This window comes from Triticum urartu, chromosome 4A (genome assembly GCF_056163025.1).
Source record: "Triticum urartu cultivar PI428250 chromosome 4A, HENAU_Tu73, whole genome shotgun sequence".
Taxonomy (NCBI): Eukaryota; Viridiplantae; Streptophyta; class Magnoliopsida; order Poales; family Poaceae; genus Triticum; species Triticum urartu.
In genome coordinates this window covers 12386794-12411148 of record NC_141876.1, presented here as the reverse complement: position 1 = coordinate 12411148, position 24355 = coordinate 12386794, and the positions used below count along the sequence as shown (strand labels likewise).

At 44.9% G+C, this 24355-nt stretch overlaps 2 protein-coding genes and 2 non-coding genes across 7 annotated transcripts; 2 read left to right on the top strand and 2 right to left on the bottom strand.

Annotated features, from left to right (window-relative positions):
* The first annotated feature begins 864 nt into the window (after window positions 1–864).
* Window positions 865–938, top strand: TRNAT-AGU (transfer RNA threonine (anticodon AGU)). The gene has a single exon. It is a non-coding gene; the product is annotated as a tRNA-Thr (tRNA).
* A 1725-nt stretch (window positions 939–2663) lies between these two features.
* On the top strand, window positions 2664–2737 carry TRNAT-AGU (transfer RNA threonine (anticodon AGU)). Its single transcript has one exon. It is a non-coding gene; the product is annotated as a tRNA-Thr (tRNA).
* A 7325-nt stretch (window positions 2738–10062) lies between these two features.
* Window positions 10063–12393, bottom strand: LOC125553409 (transcription factor NAI1). Of its 2 annotated transcripts, XM_048717194.2 has the most exons (4): window positions 12264–12393; window positions 11487–12107; window positions 10983–11393; window positions 10063–10430 (listed from the first exon to the last, which is right to left on the bottom strand). In XM_048717194.2, the coding sequence occupies exons 2-4, from the start codon at window positions 12078–12080 to the stop codon at window positions 10356–10358; spliced, it is 1080 nt and encodes a 359-aa protein (XP_048573151.1). In that variant the 5' UTR covers window positions 12081–12107; window positions 12264–12393; the 3' UTR covers window positions 10063–10355. The 2 variants fall into 2 exon arrangements, with proteins under 2 accessions (XP_048573151.1, XP_087373601.1); XM_087517475.1 differs by lacking the exon at window positions 10063–10430 and having other exon boundaries at window positions 10448–11393.
* An 8260-nt stretch (window positions 12394–20653) lies between these two features.
* LOC125550258 (transcription factor NAI1) lies at window positions 20654–23687 on the bottom strand. 3 transcript variants are annotated; one of them, XM_048713214.2, is made up of 4 exons: window positions 23539–23687; window positions 22728–23379; window positions 22238–22639; window positions 20654–21039 (listed from the first exon to the last, which is right to left on the bottom strand). In XM_048713214.2, the coding sequence occupies exons 2-4, from the start codon at window positions 23331–23333 to the stop codon at window positions 20941–20943; spliced, it is 1107 nt and encodes a 368-aa protein (XP_048569171.1). In that variant the 5' UTR covers window positions 23334–23379; window positions 23539–23687; the 3' UTR covers window positions 20654–20940. The 3 variants fall into 3 exon arrangements, with proteins under 3 accessions (XP_048569171.1, XP_048569173.1, XP_048569172.1); XM_048713216.2 differs by having other exon boundaries at window positions 22728–23338; window positions 23539–23641; XM_048713215.2 differs by having other exon boundaries at window positions 22728–23382; window positions 23539–23628.
* Between the last annotated feature and the right edge of the window lie 668 nt (window positions 23688–24355).

Here is a 24355-nt window from a genome sequence, read left to right as displayed (position 1 = left end):
GCTCTCAATGAAAGCAAATTAAAGTGATTTTACATTTCCACCAGCACAAATATTTCATCCCCAAAGTTTCCCATGAGGCATAACAAATTTATTTTCCATTTTGAGCTCTCAATGAAAGCAAATCAAAGTGACTTTGCATTTTCCACCAACATAATTTTTTTTGGTGTTTGATACGAGCATAGCATTTCCCCCCTACATACTTCACATATTTCCACGAGTAATGACTATTGTTTTCTTCTGTACGACATAAGTCGAGTGATCTCTGTTGCGAGAACACCCATAGAGCACAATGCCAACTACTAGGATCTGCTTGAAATATTGTGATTTTCCATAATAAGAATATATTTTTTTCATGCGAAACACGCAGGTCTATTATAAAGGTTCACTGAAAGTACAACGCAACTCAAACATAATAAAATTTGCGTCGAGGTCTCTGGACTATCCAGCGACCAGTACTGCCACTAGAACGAGCCATCGGCACGCCGTTGTCGCTGCTCCCATGCTGAAGCCGGCTTGACCTTGACAGTCGGGAAGTCTTCGTGCACGTGCCCCTAAGAACAGTACCCGCCCTAGAATCGCAGGCGTCATCGTTGAACCCTTGAACCGTTCCGAAGCACCTGATGACAGATCTTGCCGTTGTGCACACAAGACAAGAAATCCTAACCTCGCCGCCCTAAGAAGACGACGACTATGTATTCAACTTACCTCTAGTATAAGGGGACCTTATTAAACTGAGATATTATGTCCATAGGAGATGACATTCTGTCGATAGCAACACGTCTATCGTGACCTTGGGGGGAGGGGTGGGGTTAGGATCTGCCTAAATTGATCACATGTTTCGCCAAATAAAATTATTTGCAAGAAGCTTTCATAGCTCAGTTGGTTAGAGCACCCGTTTAGTAAGCGGGAGGTCTTGAGTTCAACTCTCAATGAAAGCAATTTTTGTATTTTTTTTGCTCCTTTTATTTGTTCCCCATGTTGAGCTCTCAATGAAAGCAAATCAAAATGATCTTGCATTTTCCACCAGCACAAATATTTCACCCCCAAAGTTTTCAATGATCACAGCAGCAAATCAAAGTGATTTTGCATTTCCACAACATAAATATTTCACCCCAAATGAAAGAAAATCAAAGTGATCTTGCATTTTGCACCAGCACAAATATTTCACCCCCAAAGTTTTCAATTTCTGTATTTTTTTTGCTCCTTTTATTTGTTCCCCATGTTGAGCTCTCAATGAAAGCAAATCAAAATGATCTTGCATTTTCCACCAGCACAAATATTTCACCCCCAAAGTTTTCAATGATCATAGCAGCAAATCAAAGTGATTTTGCATTTCCACAACATAAATATTTCACCCCAAATGAAAGAAAATCAAAGTGATCTTGCATTTTGCACCAGCACAAATATTTCACCCCCAAAGTTTTCAATGATCATAGCAGCAAATAAAAGTGATTTTGCATTTGCACAACATAAATATTTCACCCCAAATGAAAGCAAATCAAAGTGATCTTGCATTTTCCACCAGCACAAATATTTCACCCCCAAAGTTTTCAGTGAGCATAGCATCCCCCCCCCATACTAAGCTCTCAATGAAAGCAAATCAAAGTGATTTTGCATTTGCACAACATAAATATTATAAATATTTCACCCCAATAGTTTTTGACTAGGCATAACAAATTTGTTTCCCACGTTGAGCTCTTAACTGAAAGCAAAACAAAGTGATTTTTCATTTTCCACCAACATAAAAATTTCAACCCCCAAAGTTTTCAGTGGGGCATATTTTCCCATGTTGAGCTCTCAATGAAAGCAAATTAAAGTGATTTTACATTTCCACCAGCACAAATATTTCATCCCCAAAGTTTCCCATGAGGCATAACAAATTTATTTTCCATTTTGAGCTCTCAATGAAAGCAAATCAAAGTGACTTTGCATTTTCCACCAACATAATTTTTTTTGGTGTTTGATACGAGCATAGCATTTCCCCCCTACATACTTCACATATTTCCACGAGTAATGACTATTGTTTTCTTCTGTACGACATAAGTCGAGTGATCTCTGTTGCGAGAACACCCATAGAGCACAATGCCAACTACTAGGATCTGCTTGAAATATTGTGATTTTCCATAATAAGAATATATTTTTTTCATGCGAAACACGCAGGTCTATTATAAAGGTTCACCGAAAGTACAACGCAACTCAAACATAATAAAATTTACGTCGAGGTCTCTGGACTATCCAACGACCAGTACTGCCACTAGAACGAGCCATCGGCACGCCGTTGTCGCTGCTCCCATGCTGAAGCCGGCTTGACCTTGACAATCGGGAAGTCTTCGTGCACGTGCCCCTAAGAACAGTACCCGCCCTAGAATCGCAGGCGTCATCGTTGAACCCTTGAACCGTTCCGAAGCACCTGATGGCAGATCTTGCCGTTGTGCACACAAGACAAGAAATCATAACCTCGCCGCCCTAAGAAGACGACGGCTATGTATTCAACTTACCTCTAGTATAAGACGACCTTATTAAACTGGGATATTATCTCCATAGGAGATGACATTTATGTCGATAGCAACACATCTATGGTGACTTTGGGGTGGGTGGGTGGGTGGGGTTAGTATCTGCCTAAATTGATCACATGTTTCGCCAAATAAAATTATTTGCAAGAAGCTTTCATAGATCAGTTGGTTAGAGCACCCGCTTAGTAAGCGGGAGGTCTTGAGTTCAACTCTCAATGAAAGAAAATATATCTACCTTTTTTCATTTCGACGAGCATATTTTTTCTTAATTGAACTCCCAATGAAAGCAAAACAAAGTGATTTTGCGTTTTCTATGAGCATAACTATTTCCCCCACACCAAAAAAGTTTGTTGTGTTTCCACAAGTTCCAAAGCAAATTATTCAAAATTGATGATGAATAAGATTTCGTAACTTCCTACCAACATATATAAAGCAATGGTCGAGCACTTTATGTTACTTGGAGCTAAAGGTGTTAGCATGACCGCCTCTGCAGTGTCCACAGTGAGTCCACCTCCGGCCTATATCTACCTTTTTTCATTTCGACGAGCATATTTTTTCTTAATTGAACTCCCAATGAAAGCAAAACAAAGTGATTTTGCGTTTTCTATGAGCATAACTATTTCCCCCACACCAAAAAAGTTTGTTGTGTTTCCACAAGTTCCAAAGCAAATTATTCAAAATTGATGATGAATAAGATTTCGTAACTTCCTACCAACATATATAAAGCAATGGTCGAGCACTTTATGTTACTTGGAGCTAAAGGTGTTAGCATGACCGCCTCTGCAGTGTCCACAGTGAGTCCACCTCCGGCCTATATCTACCTTTTTTCATTTCGACGAGCATATTTTTTCTTAATTGAACTCCCAATGAAAGCAAAACAAAGTGATTTTGCGTTTTCTATGAGCATAACTATTTCCCCCACACCAAAAAAGTTTGTTGTGTTTCCACAAGTTCCAAAGCAAATTATTCAAAATTGATGATGAATAAGATTTCGTAACTTCCTACCAACATATATAAAGCAATGGTCGAGCACTTTATGTTACTTGGAGCTAAAGGTGTTAGCATGACCGCCTCTGCAGTGTCCACAGTGAGTCCACCTCCGGCCTATGCCAGATCAAATGACGATGCCGGCAACTTAAACGAGGGTTAACCTAGGGTCAAGATGGACGGTCCACCCTCGGCCTCGGGGATGCAAATGAACTATTTCTTTGCTCAAAGAAAATGTGTGCGTCCTTCAGCTGGTAAGATATCTCGATCCTGGATGCATACACAGTATCTTCCCCCAAAGATGGCAAGAAAGATCTGACAGATGGCATAGCAACATGGGCGTAATGCATAGTACCAACTCAATAGTTCTCATTAGTCTACTAAATGAGATCGGTCTAGTTGGTGGGTAAGAATACACGGACGTCGGGCGCATCAGTCAAGGAGTGCAGTGCAGTGCCTCGCTATAGTAGCAACTTGCAGGGAGAGTACGTACGATGGATTCTGTTTGTGCCCGGCCAGCAGGCAAACCGGTCAAAGTTTCAGTTCCAAGCGCTGATTGATTACTTTATACTCCTTTTTTGCGGAAGTACTTTATACTAAATCAGCGGCAACTAATATGAAATGGAGAAGAGAGTAATTTCAAAAATGTTGGCAAAAGGTACCTTTTTCCTTAAAATAGACTTAAATCTGCTCCCTTAATTCCTAAATATAAGTCCTTTTAAAGATTTCAATATGGACTATACACGGAGCAAAATGAGTGAATCCGCACTCTAAAATGTTGGGGGGAAATCAGTGCTTCAAAATGAGTTTGAAAATAGCATTTTCAGAGTATCGTTTTTTTCTTCATGACTTCCACAAATGTAATTTCATGATGAAACTTTCCGAGCTCGTAGGACATTCGTCAAAGTTTGCCATAAAAAATTCGGATTTTTTTGATCATGTTTTTTGACATTTATCGATTTTATTTTTCACCCAAGCTCATTTGAGGTCTGGTGCAAAAACTTCACGTCCTTCCCATCTGCATTTTAATTAGTTTCACTCACTCACGGTGGATGCATGCATGCCTGCAAGTGCCGCAAGTACAAAATCCGCGCGGCATCCATTGATCTTTTTTCCTTCTTCTCTTCAGCGTTCACACTGATAGACAGTTAGACACTTCATAATGACCTCATGTAGTCGTTTTTACTGACCTCTACTAGTAGTATTGTTTGTCGATATGACTGACGCCGGTGCAACGCGGACTGAAGCTTTAACTGATGTGGAATAATGTCGACAAGTTGGTAAAATAGAATGCTCAATATATTTTGAAACGTCCGTGTGAATTATGAACCGTTTTCACACTTGTAATCCTCGCTTTGATATCTTAGGAACTAAATCCCATGCCTATATAGATTTCAGTATTTTTTAACTACATGTTTTTTAGTCTATTTTTTTACAGAAAAACTTCAGATCTATTCATCAACTGTCAAAGTCGTATAAAAAGCCAGAAGTAGAAATTACATTCATGTCCATAAACCATCTAGCGACGATCACAAGCACTGGAGCAAGACAAAGGCGCGGCGCTGTCATCGCCCTCCATCACCGGAGCCAGACAAACATTTTTTAATAGACAGTCGTAAAGTCGTCATGCTAAGACCTTAGAGGACCAACACACCAAAGCAGCAACCGCTGTCGATGAAGAGAAGCGTAGATCGGAATGATCCAACCTGTAGACACACAAACGTAGACGGACGGAGATCGGATCCAAGCGGATCTACCAAAGACAAACGCCGAACGAATCCCGCGAGATCCGCCCGAGACAAACCTCCACACGCCCTCAGATGTCACTAAAAGCATCATCGAAACGAGGGCTACACAGGGAGAACCTTATTTCATCTCTAATTTTTCAACTACATGTGCTTCCAATATTATCCGGTGCACTTATCGTATCACAATGTGTACTTACCATGTTATTGCATATATTTCCTTCTGCTAGTGTGTATTTTCGTTTTAATTTCTTTTATAAAGCCATATATTTGTTTTCCGAAATAATGAACATAATTAATATTTGTGAACATTTAAAAACAAAAATATTTTTAAAGTATTGTGAACATGTTAGAAAATTGAACGCTTTTAAAAATCTGTGAGCATTTGTTAGAATTCGCAAACAATTTTAAAGTTCACAAAAAAAATTCTCAAATTCGCGACCTTTTTTATAATCGCGAACTTTTTCCAAAAATAATGAACACCTTTTAAAATAAGTGAATACTCTTTAAATTTTGGGAGAAACATTTCCTCAAATAGTACATGTTTTCATTTCTTAATATATATTTTTGCCTTAGGAAACCGTTGTAAGCCTGATAGAAAATAGAGAAAACCGCAAAAGGAAAAGAACAGCAGAACCGGCTAACACTCGTAGCCCGCGAAGCAGGCCGGGCCCTGACGCTTTTGCGTGTGCGTTTTGGCAGCAGTTTATCGCTTAGAGTGTAGAATAGGGAAATGTAACAAGATTCCCTCAAAACAAGGGCAAATGTAAGGAGATATTTTTAGGAAAGTGCATGAATGAACCGGATACATATGAACCCACTTCAGAAAACATAATTCTAAATGCTAAAAAAAAAATCTGAAAATGGTTGCACGGATACGTCTTCATATTTTATTTGTCTACATAAAGTTTCACGGAAAAATCAAAGCCCTGGAAACTCGTGTCCGGCTTATATTCCCATCCATCCGGACAAAGCACTGTTTTTCTTGATAAATATCAGATTCAAGAGGTCTTTTGAGTGTCTTTTCCTTGCAGAAAAAGGTCTCCGGTGAGCTCTACCCAGTGACGGAGACAGGCATGGGACAGTTAGGGCTATAGCCCCAGGCCTAGAAACAACTTCCTTTATAATTTCTTCATACAAAGCATAGAAAACCATAGAAGTTTATCACTCAACATAGCACAGCCCCAGACGTAGTCTGCATCTAGCTCCGCCACTGGCTCTACCAACTACACTCAAATGTGCTCCCTGATTCGCGTACTATTGTTATATAGTATATTTACGTAAGCTCATGCATCATAAACACACACCAGTTCTTAGAGTGCGTAGTTACGTAAGCTCATGCATCATAAACACACACCAGTTCTTCGTTTGGTAAGAACAAGATATGTCAGTCCCTACACAGCCGGGCCGGAGATGATGCATACATACGGATGGATACAGTATGTGCAACTGACACCCTCTCTCAGTTAGAAAAACCGAGAGATGTACCAAGATGCATCTGACTAGCAATGCAGAAATATCGTTTAGTACTAATCAATCTCAATCTAGGACTAATCAAGTCTAGCTAGTCGACGTGTATGATGCACGGCCGCTCGCATGCATAACAAACAAAAGTGTATTTGTAGTGCATGTCCTTGCTATATGGAGTACTATATCTTGAGCTGTGCAAGTAGAGTACGAGCGATCTGCAGATCAATTATTATTATCTTGAGCCTGTGCAAGTACTACACACACCGTGCATGCATGCTTCTGCTCCGACACAACACCCTGCATTCAAGATGTGGCGCCGAGATTCGCGTCGGTCACCGGCACGCTACCTTTGCCCATCGCATCACCATTATTTACCTCATTACACGCATGCACAGGGTTGTATACTACGTACATTTGCTCGTTCGGGATTGGAGAATCATTTGTCTATGCTGGACTTTCGAAAGTGTACATTTGTCTATGCTCCGTGAGGACCGACCTCTCACTGTCTCCGTCACTGGAGCGGTGTGTTGGCCGAGGGCATCGCTGCTGCACGCGCATCGCAGCTGCATGCTCGACTGACCATCGTCTCATCACCGCATTGAAACATTTTTGTTAAACCCGTGTAAAAGCTGAGGAACCTACTCTGGTTACGCGTCCGTTTACGATCGGGCCAGCATTAAACGCAAACGCAACGCCGGGCAAGCTTCTTCCTTTAGCCCTCCATTTAAACGAGGTCAAACGCCGGACAAAAATCGTACCATCAAGTTCGCCGCTCCCCATCTTCTCCTTCCATCATTTTCTTCACTCTTTCAATGGCTTCTGACGAGCATGAAGAGTAGCTCTCCGGCATAAAAGCCGGCTGGATGGCCCGCCGAGCCTGCCGGATACGAGTGAGGAAACTCGCTGCTCTACCTCCCTCGCCTAGTCTAATGGAGCCAGTTGCCGCCCCAAGTCGGCGCGTGGTTCAGCAACTCGTAGCTACAGGCCAGCTCGAGGAGGAGTGGCGAGTTGCTCCACGCTAGCACGGCGGTACGAGCATCGTTCGCTGCCGTCGTCCCGCGTCTCCCGTGTTTGCGGCCGCGCCATGCAGGCAGGGACATAATCTAGGTGCGCAGAGGTCGACGAGTCACTGGCCAGCGCGTCCGTGTTCGCCGCCATCATCGAGAAATAGTAGAACACGGGAGGCCGCCATTGCTTGGGTCCCAGGAAGGCCACCGTCGAGGCACCGCCGGCGTACACAACCGGTGTCTTGCCTTCTCGCCGGCTACCGACGTCCCCTTACCCAAGAACCAACTTTGGTCCGTGCAGCGTAGGGACCCTTCCCCTTCGACAGAAGCATCAGGCGACGGTTCCACTCCGATGAGCGGTGGGAAAGCGAGCCTTCCTTTGCGTTGAAGCTTATACCTTCGGTGCTCACCGCTGCCGGTCATGGAGACGACGTTGGAGACCTGCCGTAGTCCGGTTTGTTTTTAGTTGAAAATATGTTTAAAATGTAACCGTTTTCGTCCGGTTTGTATGAAACCCGTCATGTTTATATGAAATCCGTCGACTTTGCAATTTCATCCGGTTTGTTGATTTTTTTTTTGAAATGTATGCGGCTAGTGTTGGATGACGACCCTCCAACATTCGATCCGCGGACTGGTCCTCCCTGTGCGTGGATGGATGCAGGAGGAAAATTACGGGTGGTCGTTGGAGATGCCCTAAGATACCCTTTTGAGTATTACTTTTCTCTACCCGGTAAACTCTACCTACTCGCCTTTCCCTGATCTGCGTATACCATGTTATAATTTTTTGCGGGGTTACTATTGTTATAAATATGGTCGTACAGAACTCAGTATACCCATTATCGGATTGGGGTGTCATATCTTTGCGTGTCCAATCAACTTGGAGAGGGCGCGTAGTTATACGTAAGCTCATGCATACTAAAACATGCATATTCCGTGGTTTGGTAAGATATGTCAGTAGCAGGAGATGATGCATACGGATACAGCACGTGCCAACTTACATCCCCTCTCAGTAAAAAGCCGAGACACAACATCAAATCACTAACCGATCACAATTAGTACTCCCTCTGTCCCAAAATATAAGAACGTTTTTAACATTACAGCAATATTAAAAACGTTCTTATATTATGGGACGAAGGGAGTACTGATCAATCTGAATTTAGCGTTAATCAAGTCTAGCTAGCCGACGTGGATGATACACAAGCCGCTCGCATAGCAAACAAAAGTGTATTTGTTCCGTCCTTGCTTGAATTAAGCATGCGATCAACTTGCATGGAAACTCGCAACTTGCAGGTGTATATTATACTCCGTATAACCGGTCATTTTCGTCCAAGCGATCAATTATTTGAGCGGTGTGCAAGTACACATACTGTGTATGCTTCTGTTCCGACATAATACATCACATTCAAATCGAGATTCACGTCGGTCACCGGCACGCTTGGCATGCTTGCCCATCACATCACCATAATAACCATTAATATGATGATGTCGGTCTAAAATTATACTTTAGCGCAATGGCTTCCGATCGCCATACTTTATGGAGCTCGCTTCATCAACGACCTCGTAGCCTTCAATTTTGTAGGCCGGAAATATCGAGTATGAAATTTGCTCCAAAGCCTGACCGCCAGTGTGGGAAGGAAGTCGAAAAACCAGGTAAGTTTCATCCAAAACCAGATTTTGACCATGTGGCCAGTTTGACCGCCACGTAATCTGCCCTTGATGAAGAGTAAATTTGAAAAGAAAATAGATAAGAAAATACAAAAATCTATTTTTTTGGCATCTAATACGGTTGGGCAAGGTGTGTGCAAAATTTCGTAGTGTCTGGAAACTCAAGGAGCTCATGGCCAAAAAACAATAAATCTACTTAGGTGAACAGTGAATTTTAAAAAATGCAAACCATTTTTAAGAAAATCTAAAACATTTTGGAACCCAAGATACTAGGTGTGCTATGCCCGTGCAATTTTTTGTTGTCAAATATTCAAGGAGCTCTAGCAAAAAAAAGTTGGCTCAAATTTGCTCTCTTTTTTGCCACTAGCTTCTCGAATTTCCAAACACGAGGAAATGTGCATTGGAGCATCTTGAATGCAAAAATTATTAAGATGTTTTCTTTTTTCTGTCTTTCCATATTTTTTTGAATTTATTCTTCATCTAGACTAGATCTTTTTGCCATGAGGTCCTCGAGTGTCCAAAGACCATGAGATTTTGCACGCACCTTGCACACTTGAAGATATCGGATACCAAAACAATTCAGATTCTGTTCACCAAGAGCAGATTACGTGGTGGTCATATCCGGTCAACATGTTCAAAATATGGTTTTGGACGAAATTTATCCTGTTTCGAGACTTGATGAAGGACCAAATGTCTATCAAGATATCTTGAGGGGCAAAGTCTATACTTTTGGGAACTTGTCGGAACAAAAACACACTTTTCTCATTATTCTATGGCCTGATGCACTCGTTGCATCATGCGCGCGTGACGAGAAGTAATTTATTTGCATGGCGAGACAGTTTTGCCGTGATCCCTGCACGAAATTTGCCGTGATCTCTGCACGAAATTTGCCGTGACGGACACTCTTCCAGCATGTTTGAACGAAGCGCTTCGTGTGTCTTGCACCTTGACCTCTCCCGGAGCCCCTATCACGTGGCTGCAGGCAACGCCGCCTCTAGCTTGCCAACAATGTCCTCCGCCGTGACGCTGAAGCCGTCGTCCACCTGACAAGATAACAATGTCGTTCCATCCGTCAGTTGGTGTCCAAATAAAGTTTTCTCAGTTCAGTTCTGTTGCATTTCAACCACAACTATTTGTTTAATGTAAGGATAAACATGATTTGCTTTTGCCGCAAAAAAAACATGCTTTGCTTTTGCCACACAAAAAAAACATGCTTTGCTTCTCCTATTTTATTTAACTGAAACCACAATGTCAGTCTAGGAGTACAAACCATGAAAGAAAAACAAAATGATAAATCCCGAGCGTTCGGAATTGCCGTGTTTGTCAACTAAATTTGTCACCCCTCGCGTATATCAATTGTCATAGAAAACATTTCATTTGCAATCGGCAAATCTCGAATGCTTGGGATTTATCGGCGTCCCAGAAAAAAACAAGCAGAAAATACAGAACACTCACTAGAAACTCAGTGAAACAATTGCTGGTAGAGAATTGTGTAAAATACAGTAAAAGAACTTCTGTCCAAAGACGATGTAATCGAAGCCGCAACGGTAGAACGAAATTTCCTCGTGGGCAGCAGATTGTTGGGAGTAACTTGCCTTTGCAGTAACTGTTATGATCAGAGTGCAAGCGGGGAACGGGATGGCATTGGCGTGGGTGATGCTCAGGTGTAGCCCCTCCACCTCGGCGAGCAGCCTGACGAGCACCCCCTTGGCGTCCTCGCAGTGGATCCTCACCATCACGTCGCTCTCCGAGATCCTCGCCTCGATCTCCGGCAGCGCGCTCCCGGTCGTCGTCGCCGTCGTGCTTCCGGCTACCGCCCCTGCAGATGGTGACGGGCAGCAGCCGCCGACGTCATCGTCTTCCGGCACGGCGGCGCGCGACTTCTTGACGAGCACCACCGAGTCGACGGCGGCGCTCCTGCGGTTGCGGTCCTCGAGCGCCCTGAGCTTCTCCTGCTGCTCCTTGACGTACCTCACGGCGTCCGACAGGATCGTCGCCTTGTCCATCTGAGCGAGTTAATTAGTTGGCCAATGAATCAGTTGACAAATTTCCCTTGTTGGATACTGTATGGATGTGGAAGAAGAGGCGCGGACGCGGACCTTCTTGAGGCCGGGGATGACGGTGGAGAGCTCGATGAACCGCCGGTTGATCTTCTCCCGGCGCTTCCGCTCCGCCATGATGTGGTCCTGCGCGTACGGCGCGTGCCCGGCCCTGGCGGCGCTCTTGGCGGAGGCTCTCCTCGACGGCGGCGACACGTGGGCCTGCTCCACCACGCCGGGGCCGTCGAGCGCTCTAGCTGAGGGAGCGGTGGCGGGGCTTGGCGCCGCCTCGTTGCTCGGCTGCGCCACGGCCGAGGTGAAGTTCCAGCTCATGGGCAGGTAGTTGTTGCTGCTGCCGACGCTGCAGGTCGTCGCGCAGTTGGCGTCGTTCTCCACGACCGCGGCAGACGTGTTTTCATGGCCGCTGTCGCCAGAGCTCCAGCTATCGGTGGCTAAGTGACGGTGGCCATCTTGCACCGCCATTCCCGCCGGAGCCGTGCCGTGCTGCAACGCCGAGCGGCGGAGCTCTTCCAGTGATGGGAAGTTGTCGCCGGCGGCGTAGGCAGCGGCGAGCGGCGGGTGCTCGTGCTGCAGCGTGTCCACGGCCCACTGCATGAACAAGCTGGAGTCGTCCATGGTCTCCAGATGATACATACTGCTTGTAGCTAGCACCTGAAGGAGCTGCGCGCACCAAAGAAATCACATGAAAATGCAGAGCTTGGACAGCTCTATTTATCTAGGGGTAGCCGGACGCGACCGGCGGCCACTTGCTGCGAGCTCAAAAGGCAGGGGAGGGCGGTGCAAGAAGACGACGGAGCGGCAACCGCAGACAATTACCTCGCGAGAAGAAGACGGGGAGCCCGGCTGCGAGCAAATGATTGCATGGAGACGTAGCAAGAGCAAGCCATCCGAATCAGCTGAGATTTGGGCGCGTCCTGTCCCAATCCAGCCTCACGCTTTTATGCCGTTCTCCATGGATGTATGTTATGGCGTGTCACATTTATAGATAGCTCCAGCAGGTCGTGGTAGAGCCAGGTCATCGCCACGTCTTATCTAATTTGCATACATGTTGTTAATTTTTTTTTAATATCAGTACAGACACAAACGCTCATATACACGCGCATACACTCACCCCTATGAACACCTTCGAAAGACTGAGCCGGCATATCATCTTGAAATTTACAAAGTCACCGTAGGCACCTTGTCATTGACGGGAACGTCTCCTCCCACTGAATGCGCATCGCCGGAAATCCTGAAATAAATCCAGAAATAAATGCGAGCATCGGGATTTGAACCCTAATGGGCTGGGAATATCATAGTCCCTCTAACCATCCAATCACAGGTTGGTTCGCATACATGTTGTTAATTTTACCCGCAAAAAAGTTATAAAAAATTCGGTAGCTATTTTCATCAATAGGACATGTGGACAAGGTACTTTCTCATGGAGATTGACGAATTCACCACAAACATCGGTAGGCTATGGATTTAAAGAATACTCCGCCTTGATGCAACACACATATTAAAACATATGATTTGATCCCTGATAGACATGGGATACAATCGCCCTTCTAACCATCGGACCACGTATTGGTTCTCATGTCGATGCGATGCCCCATTGTCAATGTGATTGATGTCGTTATGCTAGGTTTCAGTTAAGTGACATAACATATAAGAATGAAAAATAATTCACATACTATTTTGTAAGATATTATGAATATAGCATCGGCTGACACGTAATCAAGTCTAAGTCCACCGAGGTTTAGCAAGACTGATTATGCTAGCTCCTGACAAGTTGCAAGTTCTCCGTACAACGGCTTGCTTTTATATCAAAATGCACTCGATCGTGGCAAAGATAGAGGGGCCGCGTGCACATGCACTACTATTCTGGACGTCAAATAGCGTACTTTTTTCATGGAAAAAAGGACAGAGGTAGACTAGTCACTGTAAATGCGATCAGTGCGTGAGTAGGCTCCCTTATTATTCCTTTTGTACAATCACAAGCAGACAAGGTCATCAGACCCTATTGTTTATCAAGTGGCTGAGCTTGACGGAAAATGTTACGGGTACAGGAAAACAACCTATGCATGCTTAACCTTTACTGTTTTTTTCTCGGTGTTTTTAATCCTAATATGTCACAAAATTAGCCAAGTTACGGCCGTCATGAGATTTTTTAAAGGTCAAACGTCATATATTATCGTCGATCAGCGCTTACAAGAGCATCATTGTAGAAATTAAAAGTTACACAGAGATCCTTGGGAAAATCGACGAAGTCTTCCTTCTGCACTCGCCAGCTATGCATCATGAGTGAAGCTAGACGCCATCTCTGGACCTCTGAAACATGATCGGAGTAAGGGAAGTGTTGTCGCAGCCGAGAAGTCAACGATCGAAACTAGAAGACACCGACAACAATAATATGAGAAATAGTTCGCGTCTCGGAGAAGAAGGTTGGACGGCCACTCTGAATCCATCTAGATAGATCCGGGGAGACCTAACCTCGCAAGCTCGCCAACGGCAGTAAAGTTGGCTGGTTGTTGCTTGTTGAAGAAGGAGCTCGAGGAGCAAGGCATGAAAAAGTGTCGCCACCCACTCCGCCGGCTCCAGCAGGAGAGCGGTCGTTTGGTTATCCAAGGACCTTGACGTAATTTTATTACGTTGAGGCTGCTTTGCACGTATTATGAATTTTTGTAATAGATTCAAACCCTTCTTCACAACAAAAGACAAACCACCGTTGTTTTCCGCCAACAACAACAAATACACTTTCTAGATGCTCACTCAAAATCAAAACAAGAAGGCTCATTAATTTCCCATTCTCTCCAAAGGCCACCAAAAGGGAATACAAAAATATTTCATGGGATAGCGATTATACGGCCTAGTCGCACCAAAAAGATACGCTTAACCCCACAGATCAGCAGATACAAGCAACCCATGATACGATGATGTGGCCGCACCTTGTCCCAATATCATGTACTAATCAACGTCACTGATTCAGCTAAAGCCACTGATGGATAACCTAACGTGCAAATCTCCATGCAAGCCAAGCAAATTGGGCGGACATGATAGTATTAGGTATGGAGATCTGGAACAGTACGTGCTATGCTAATTTGCAACTAATAAAATAATTAATCTTCCGAAGATAGCCATCCGTGTGCACCAATCTTAGACCGACCGAGCGCACGCTACTAATTTCAGATCAGCAGAATCTTTCTTGATCGGAAACACCGGACAAAAGTTAGTACTGGATCAGAATCAGGCTGTGTCGACACAAACACACAGCACCGAGAACATTTGCAATCATGTTGCCCAAGCAAATAGTGATGCATACGTAACGCCCCCCCCCCCCCCCCCCCCCCCCCAACACACACACACATTTCAAACTACAGTTGCTGATTTTGAATGTGCCAAATGAAACGAGAGTTACATGGGTGCGGCGTTTATGCTCCCGAGCTCATCTGCACCCGCCCTGACGACCCGCACATAAAAAAAATGATCGGCCGGGAGACCGCATAGCCAGTTGAAGTGGGGGATGTATCCGGTGCACCCGCACTTGCTTTGCTACCGAGGTTCACCAGATGCCATAAAAATTTTTAAAAAATCTGAAATTCAATGTTAATGCAATATCAATGTATGATGTCACAAAATTTCATATAAAAAATTGAAATATTTTTTGAGATATAAAAATGACAAATTTGACATCACTGTGATAATGGGCCAAATCTAAAGCTCAAGTTATGTTATGTACTATTCAGTGTGGAATTTGTCATTTTTGTTTTTCGAGTTATGTTTCGAATTTCGACTTGAATTATTGTGACAACCTACATTGATATTGTGTGAGTGTGCTATTTTTTCAGAATTTCTTGAATATTTTAAAAGCACAATATGAGCTTGGTGCACCGTTAGCACCACAAGCTCCGGTGCACCAGATATTTTCCCAGTTGTTCAAGACTTTACTGTGCAAGTACGAGGTGTGCAGATCGTTGCACACCGGAGATCATGGTGAGGTTTAGACTTTATAGGGAAGGTCAAGAGCATTGCTGGGCGGGGGCAACGGCTGGGGCAGGTCGGGGCGACAGTGCGGATGGGGGATGCCATGTTTGTGCCGATGGTATGGCTGGCATTGGAGGAAGATAGGCTGAGTAAGAAGAGGCATGCCAACCGTTCGATCAAAATCCAACGGCTCGAAAATTGATCCACTCCAACTTTTTATAAGGCAACAACAAAATACTAAGTATTTCTCTACCGGCAAAGTGCTATATTATGCTAAGATTACATAAAAGGAGCAGGGATATTGTCAGTTAGATAGTATTCTTGTCCCTTCACATGATGTAATATTTACTCCATCTTTTCAATAAACACCGTTTATATATTTACATCGTTCTCATTAATATTTATAGGAACATATTTGTAGAAAATAAAAATTGTTTGTATAACAAGTCTATCTTTCACACACTGCATATTTTCACCTCGCGAATCTACATATTTGAACTCAAAGTAAGAAAAGTTTGAATATAGCCCAACAACATGCATGTTGAGAGAAATACCGTAAGTAGCATTTCCCATACATGTAAGGAGAAACACAAGTAGTGTGGTTGATGAGGTGCCATGTATGGTGAGGTGTGATAAAACTAATTGTGACCAAATATATTGGATAAAACTAATTGTGATCAGAAGAAGGATAAATTGCATTAACTTTTCTTTCCCAACTCATCCTTTTTACATGATTCCTCAAGTAGTGTGTGTTTGATGTAGGGATGCAGGCGGACAGTGTGCGCACACATCCGTAGGGGTGTAATTTGAACATCATCAATTCGTATCCGGCCGTCGCGGGCGGACGTACGGGGACACGGTTCACTTTTTTTTAGAAAAAGAAGATTACCCTTGCTATCTGTGTTAGAGCGATGCATGCAGTCATTTTATTAATTATTCATAAAGATTTTATAAAATAGTACGTTGGATAGTCCGAAGCCATCATCTTAGCAATATCTATCACTATTTCTATTCATTTGATGAAGGGATGCTGATAGTCTAAGCCTAATACCAAACAGACATCGCCCAAATGCCTAACATCTAAAACCGGAGGCCTCAACCAAGCCACATACCGGGTCTAGGGCACAAATTAGTCTGACGCACTTTCATGGGTCATCGCCGCCGTCCTCCACCAATCTATCTTCAGAGTGGACACTCATGTAATGACCTTGCCAGGCCTGCCGTCGACGCCGCCACGGTGCCAAACAGCGTCACCGCCATGCGCTCGTCCATCCAGACGCATCTGTCATCGAGATTCAACCGCACCATGCCACCAATACTCGTCGTCGTCGACGCGGTAGATCCAACGCCGCTCCTCCTGCTAACCTCCACACCGTCGCCGTGACTGGAGCTGCCACACCGAGCCCACCACCCATGATAACTCTCCCCACAACACCTAAGCCTCCCAAGACGGCGCCTCCATGGAGGATACGACACGCTCCACTTGCATCCCTAGTTTGATGAAACAAGTACCATCACAGTGTAGCCAAAGCAACTTAGAGCATCTATAGCCGGGCGTACCAAACCGGCCTCAAACGTCTGGGCGGCCCGCTCGGTCACCAAAATCTGACCCAGACGGGCACCTCAAACTGGCCTGAAACGTTCGGGCTGACCCACACCCTCATATCCAGCCCAAATACGGGAGGTATATGGGGGCGCCCGCCACGCAGGACTAACGATGGGGTCCCACACGGAATCGTCCGAAAACCCGACGGTCCGACAGACACCTCCTCCGTCACCGCGGTGTGAACATCACGTAACACCGCTCTAGCTCGCCGCCAGAAGACAAATCCGGCTGTTTAAGCTGGCCGGCGTTCCCCAACCCTAGCCCATCCACCTCCTCCCTTTCTGTGCCGCTACCCGAGCTCGCCTGCCTCCTTTTTCCCGCTCTCCCACGCTCTCCGGCATCGTCATGGTCCGGCGCAAGATCACGGCATACGCTATGCTGAAGCCGGAGCACCGGAGGCAGATCGCGTAGATCCAGGCGAGGCGTGCTGCCCGCATCGCTGCTGGGCGGCCTACAGACTCGCTAGAGCTGGAAAAGGAGGAGCAGCAATAGTCGGAGGAGGAGGAAGAAGGGCAGCTACCGGAGCCGATGGAGGTGGCGTATCCGAAGGAGGAGGAGGCGGAGCAGCCTGCTGCGGGGTTCAACATGGCGGACGCGGAGGCGAAGTTGGCCGTCGCCAAAGCCACGGAGATGGCAGAGCAGCAGGCCATTCTGGAGTCCATCCAGGATGAGGCATGTGTGGAGGCCAACCAGCAGTTCCTCCGCCAGGGGCAGGCGACGTCCGACGCGCTCTCCGCCGAACTCGACGCGGAGATAGAGAAGGAGGAGGAGGCCAGAGTGGAACAACCGAAGGCGTCGGAGCTGCAGCTGCCGCCCATGTACCGAGCTGTGCTCAAAGATTGTCAACATCTCCGACTAGGAGTAGCTAGATGATCTACTTAGTATGTAGGTTTCTAAGTTTACATGTTTTTGTATGGATTTGAAAATCTAGCATGGGATGCATGGTGCAGTTGTGTTTATTTGAGCAGTGCACATGCGCAAAAAAAAAATGTCCGATCAATTACCGGCCGACGCGTCCGCGAACGCGGACGTTCGAGGAATCATATTTGTCACCGCCAGCTGTACATGCTCTTATGAGCATGCCTGCGGAAAACCATGGTACACTATACGCTGCAGGCTACAGCCTACAGGTCTGTGCAGAAAAAGGGTTGGTCTGCTCCCCTAGCGAGGTGGCAAACACGGGGTCGGCGTTAATTAACTACGTACTAGCGTAATAGTATTCGACATATTACGGACAAGGCCACGTGGGTGGGTATGGTAGGGGCCATGCAAATGCAGCCCAACCGGGCGAGCGCACCAAATGCACTTCCTGTGCGGCCTGGTTGTAGCAATAGTGTTCTTTCCGTCACGTCAGCTGATACTTACAAGTTTGAACCTTCAAAATCACAACTTGACTGATCAGTCCGCTCATGCAACAATGGGAAAGTGTCGGTGTTGTCCTCCAACTGCAGTACCACTAGTTTTTTCATTCTTTTCTCACCATTTCTTGGCGGCCGCCGGCCAGGTGGACTTTTTTAAAACTCCGATTACAATGTAGAAGTACACGTAGGAGGAGCAGCAATGTGTTGTCCTCCAAAACACATGTGAGCGTATGCAACTTAAAAATCCGGAAACTCAATAACCTTCCATTTTTATAAGGAACCAACCTTACCGCTTGGGCTTGTCGGAGTCGAATCCGGTTCACCAGAGCTACGTCATGGTGAAAATCTTTCATCTGAACTTAACTGGTCGGATGACATTTGTCGTAGTTGGGTGTTGTCAAGGACGGTGGTTGATGTTAATGCCTTGGTTCGTGCCATTGGCCACTCCAGCATGGCATTTTGGTGTCATGTACGTTTTTCCCTTAAAATAACCAATTTCATTGCATGCATGCATCTACGATGTCTTGAATAATTCTTGAGATTGTGTTGTTGGAGGGCCAAAATTACTTTATATGGAGGCTTTTAACGGTGGAGGCATGGGATCGCAGATGCAGATGCACAGGGGCTCGTTTGTGTCGCTGGGGAGACAGGAGGGGAGAAGATGACACTAGGGTTTTGGTTTGAGAGGGAGGATAATTGGTTTCCTTGTTGTTTGGCTTTTTGGGCATGGATTATCCTAGATGGTTGGATAAGAAACCACTTGAGTTTTTTCTACAACTTGCAATTAAATAATTGTTGAGTTGGTTTCTTCAAGCCAACCTAAAGAAAGAACTCTTTGAGTCGGTTTTCCCATAGATCCGTAACCAATGATTTTTGTAATTATTTTGTGTTGGCTGAATTTTTCGTCCAAAACCAACTCTATGGACTGACCGAAAAATTAGGATTCCCTGTGGTAGTGTATACATATATAGTACACGCCTTATGAATGGATATTATTACCAGAATATTCAGAAAGCAATGTCCACAATTTGCATGCAGCCAGACGCCAGTCATTTTCGTTTGGAATCGTCTACTTGGCTTGATATTTCAGCAAGCTTTTGCCGTTGGTGTTGTTGCACCAACAGATACATGCGAATGCATGTTATTTTGTGTTGGCTGAATTTTTCCTCCAAAACCAACTCTATGAACTGACCGATAAACTAGGATTCCCTGTGGTAGTGTATACATATATAGTACACGCCTTATGAATGGATATTATTACCAGAATATTCAGAAAGCAATGTCCACAATTTGCATGCAGCCAGACGCCAGTCATTTTCGTTTGGAATCGTCTACTTGGCTTGATATTTCAGCAAGCTTTTGCCGTTGGTGTTGTTGCACCAACAGATACATGCGAATGCATGTTATTTTGTGTTGGCTGAATTTTTCCTCCAAAACCAACTCTATGGACTGACCGAAAAATTAGGATTCCCTGTGGTAGTGTATACATATATAGTACACGCCTTATGAATGGATATTATTACCAGAATATTCAGAAAGCAATGTCCACAATTTGCATGCAGCCAGACGCCAGTCATTTTCGTTTGGAATCGTCTACTTGGCTTGATATTTCAGCAAGCTTTTGCCGTTGGTGTTGTTGCACCAACAGATACATGCGAATGCATGTTATTTTGTGTTGGCTGAATTTTTTCTCCAAAACCAACTCTATGGACTGACCGAAAAACTAGGATTCCCTGTGGTAGTGTATACATATATAGTACACGCCTTATGAATGGATATTATTATCAGAATATTCAGAAAGCAATGTCCACAATTTGCATGCAGCCAGACGCCAGTCATTTTCGTTTGGAATCGTCTACTTGGCTTGATATTTCAGCAAGCTTTTGCCGTTGGTGTTGTTGCACCAACAGATACATGCGAATGCATGTTATTTTGTGTTGGCTGAATTTTTCCTCCAAAACCAACTCTATGGACTGACCGAAAAACTAGGATTCCATGTGGTAGTGTATACATATATAGTACACGCCTTATGAATGGATATTATTACCAGAATATTCAGAAAGCAATGTCCACAATTTGCATGCAGCCAGACGCCAGTCATTTTCGTTTGGAATCGTCTACTTGGCTTGATATTTCAGCAAGCTTTTGCCGTTGGTGTTGTTGCACCAACAGATACATGCGAATGCATGTTATTTTGTGTTGGCTGAATTTTTCGTCCAAAACTAACTCTATGGACTGACCGAAAAACTAGGATTCCCTATGGTAGTGTATACATATATAGTACACGCCTTATGAATGGATATTATTATCAGAATATTCAGAAAGCAATGTCCACAATTTGCATGCAGCCAGACGCCAGTCATTTTCGTTTGGAATCGTCTACTTGGCTTGATATTTCAGCAAGCTTGCACCAACAGATACATGCGAATGCATGGTTCAGCTAGACATTCTCGTCAGAAACATGCATGCCTGCCTGCATGCCCTCTCTCTCACCACTTCCAAATATAATTATACAGGATAATGTGTTCCGTACTATACATATGACATGTTATATTTTCTTGTTTCATTTTTCATCGGTAGAAGTGCAGCTGCTATGCAATTGCAGCACAGAGTTGAGTCTTCCTACGATCTCCTCTGCCGTAACGGTGAAGCCCTCATCCACCTGAAAACAAAATGCGAACTAGCTATTGACCAGCATTGTATTCTCCTACTTCATTCAGATGAATATAATACGTATGAACAAACATGATTAGCTCTTTTTCCCGGGGGAACATGCATGATTGCCTAGATTGACAATTATGTTTTTGTTCAATAAAAATTAATGGTCATCACACGAAAGTGCTACACCATTTACAAACATTCTACGGAACCTTCCAAACTCAATATTAAATACCCCCTCCGCCCTGAATTTCACTGGGTTAGGGCCCCTACCCTTTTATTCTCCAACCAAATCTCACGATATCAGCTCGTCCGTACAGTCCATAAGAAATTCCCCGTAAATGTAGCTTTACTCGTCATCAAATATATATATGTAGGCTCTACGATAGTACGTTTGTGGAATTTTCTAAGCATGTTGACCATGCCTTGCAAATTAAGAAGCTTCCTCACAATGCGGGATAGATTATGTATTTTGTACAGAACATTAGTTAAGGCCATCGTAGTACAACTATGACGGTATGATCGATATCCAATTTTTAAGTTTTGCCGGGGCCAATATTTATTTTGTTGAATGGTTCGAACTATTCAGCTTAAAACAATGAATATAAGTTTTAGTGTAAATAGCCCAGTTTAAAACAAAACTTTCGAGCATTGGAATCACATTGTCTTCGAAACATGAATGTCTTTTTGGTCCAAGTTGCTAATCACTTCGGTTTAGCTAAATCTAAGTCATCTGAGATTGTCCTATATCTAAGACGATGCTCTAATTAAGCCGTTTGATGTCCACATGTTGAGATACATGTAGAAATGGGTCTAGAAATTCCGTGCCCGGCAACTATATTCAAAATAATTATAATTGCTAATATTGAGAATACCTCATTATGAAGCGAGTGTAACAATGGTTGATTATCAATGGAATATACTCCCTCCGTTAACTAGATGTTCTAACTTTTTTCTGATTCAGATGTATATAAACGCAGTGTGTTTGTTCATTCATTTCAGTCTATATATAGTCTATATTGAAATATTCAAAACATCTTATAATAGTGAATGGAGGGAGCATCATATATGTTGGGTTGATGAAACATCTTACTTGACTTTTATGTATATATGATCCATTTGTTCCGCGGAGATATTTGCTGCTATCATTTACCTACTGTGAATAATTGGTTGGAAATGTGAAATCAAGGAATGAAACTTGCCTTGGCCGTGATGGTTATGATGACAGTGCAGGCCGTGAAGGGCATGACATTGGCGTGGGTGACGGTGAGGTGGAGCCCCTCTTCCACCTCCGACAGCACCCTCACCACCACCCCCTGGACGTCGTGGCAGAGGATCCTCACCATGACGCCGGTCTCCGAGAACCGCACCTCGATCTCCGGCAGCGGGTTATTCCCCCCAGAAGGCGCCCCCGATGACGCCGACGAGGTCAAGCCGTTCTGGTCTGAAAGGGCGGCGTCGGCGTGGCGCGGCTTCTTCTTGATGAGTACCACGGTCTCGTTGCTCCTGCTGCTGCGGCCGGCGGCTGCCTCCAGGGCCTTGATCTTCTCTTGCAGCTCCTTGACGTGCCTCGTCGCGTCGGAAAGGATCGTCGCCTTGTCCATCTGAATCAATCATATGGATCTACACTGAGATGATTTATTTTCGTGGTGAAGAAGAACTAAGTGCGGGTGTTCAAAGTGGAGCGCGCACCTTCTTGAGGCCGGGGATGACGGTGGAGAGCTCGATGAAGCGCTGGTTAATCTTCTCCCGGCGCTTCCGCTCCGCCATGATATGGTCCTGCGCGTACGGCGGCCCCGACGACACGGGTCCGGTGCTGGTAGGGCTCCTTGCGGCGGTCCTCCTCGTCGGCTGGGACCCGTACACCATCTCCGGGACGACAGGCCCGGCCCCGGCGCTGCCGCTGTCCAGTGTGCCGTCACTGGCCGGCAGCGCGGAGGCGGCGCAGAAATTCCAGCTCGTCACGGGAAGGCTGGTGCCCCCACCGTTCCTGCAAAGCTTCGGAGCGCACCTGGCCGAGTTCGGGGACGGGCGCCAGACGTCGTGCTCCATGGCCGCCGGGGACGAGAAATTGCCTGAACCTCCGCTACCGTCTGTAGTTTCGCCGGAGCTCGCGCTGTTTGCCGGATTGGCTCCCGTAATCAGCTCTTCGAAGAGGAGACGCTGCTCACGGAGCGCCTGAAGCGAGGGAAAGGCTGCCTCGCCGGAGTCGCCGTTGACGTGGACCACCACCGGGTCTGGGTGCTCCTGCTCCAGCGTGTCCATGGCCCATTCCATGAACAGGGCGGAGTCGTCCATGTTGCCTACTTAATTTGGATGGATGCAAATAATGGAGAGGAACCTTCTACTTAGGAAAGAAAAAGCACAGTTTAACCTAGATAGATGGTTGAAAAGTTTCCGAGAACCTTCTAAACCAAACTGAATGTAATACAGAAGGAGAAAGAGATCCATGTATGTACGTTACTATAAGAGGAGTCTTGTCCAAACTCAGTACACTACTTACCTCAAATCCTTCCTAAGCTTGCAGAAGATGTTATGATTAGCAAGTCCCCTCCAAATTATTTAGTGAGCATGCAGCGCTACCCAAAGAAACAACGGAAAGTTTTGCCTTATATAGATATAGGGCAGTGACACCGCAGTGACAGTCGCTCCAATGCTAGAGGCCTCTGAATGGCTCCTCCCTTTCCAGAGGCCAATAATGCATGGGAGAAAACAGTCCTTTCAACCAAATCTGGTTATGTCGCCTAAATCAGGTGAAAATGATATTTTGCACCCCCTACAATACGCTAGGTAAACTAAACTACAAAAGAGCTGATGTCCACGCTTGATGTGTTAATTTGACCTAGCTCATTTATCTCTGGAGCTAACAATATTTCTCGTGCTAATTCGTCCCTGGTGAATATCACAATCTCATGCCGGGCGCGCGCGCTTTAGAGTGACACTTCGATAAAAGGAGAAGACAAAGAAGTAGGAAAGATCTTTGGATGCCTTAATTTAATTAGTCGAATTGCGGTGAAAATTAATTAAGTATGTAGTCGATGGCTCGATGCTGATGTCTTATTCGTGCTATGCTGAGTATTTTATCTTCATCTGCAACTCCACCAAGTCTCTGCAAAATTAAGTGCAATGTGGAGCCACTTACAATTAATATGCATCACCTTGTCTTTGTCGCTAAGCACTTGCAACCTTTACACGTTAGAACGGATGGAAACATAACTTGTGGATTTTTAGTTATACTAGGACAATGCTCGTGCGTCGCAAATTGTTGCGATGGACACGCTCATTCATATGTGCGCAAACATAGAACCCACATGCCATAT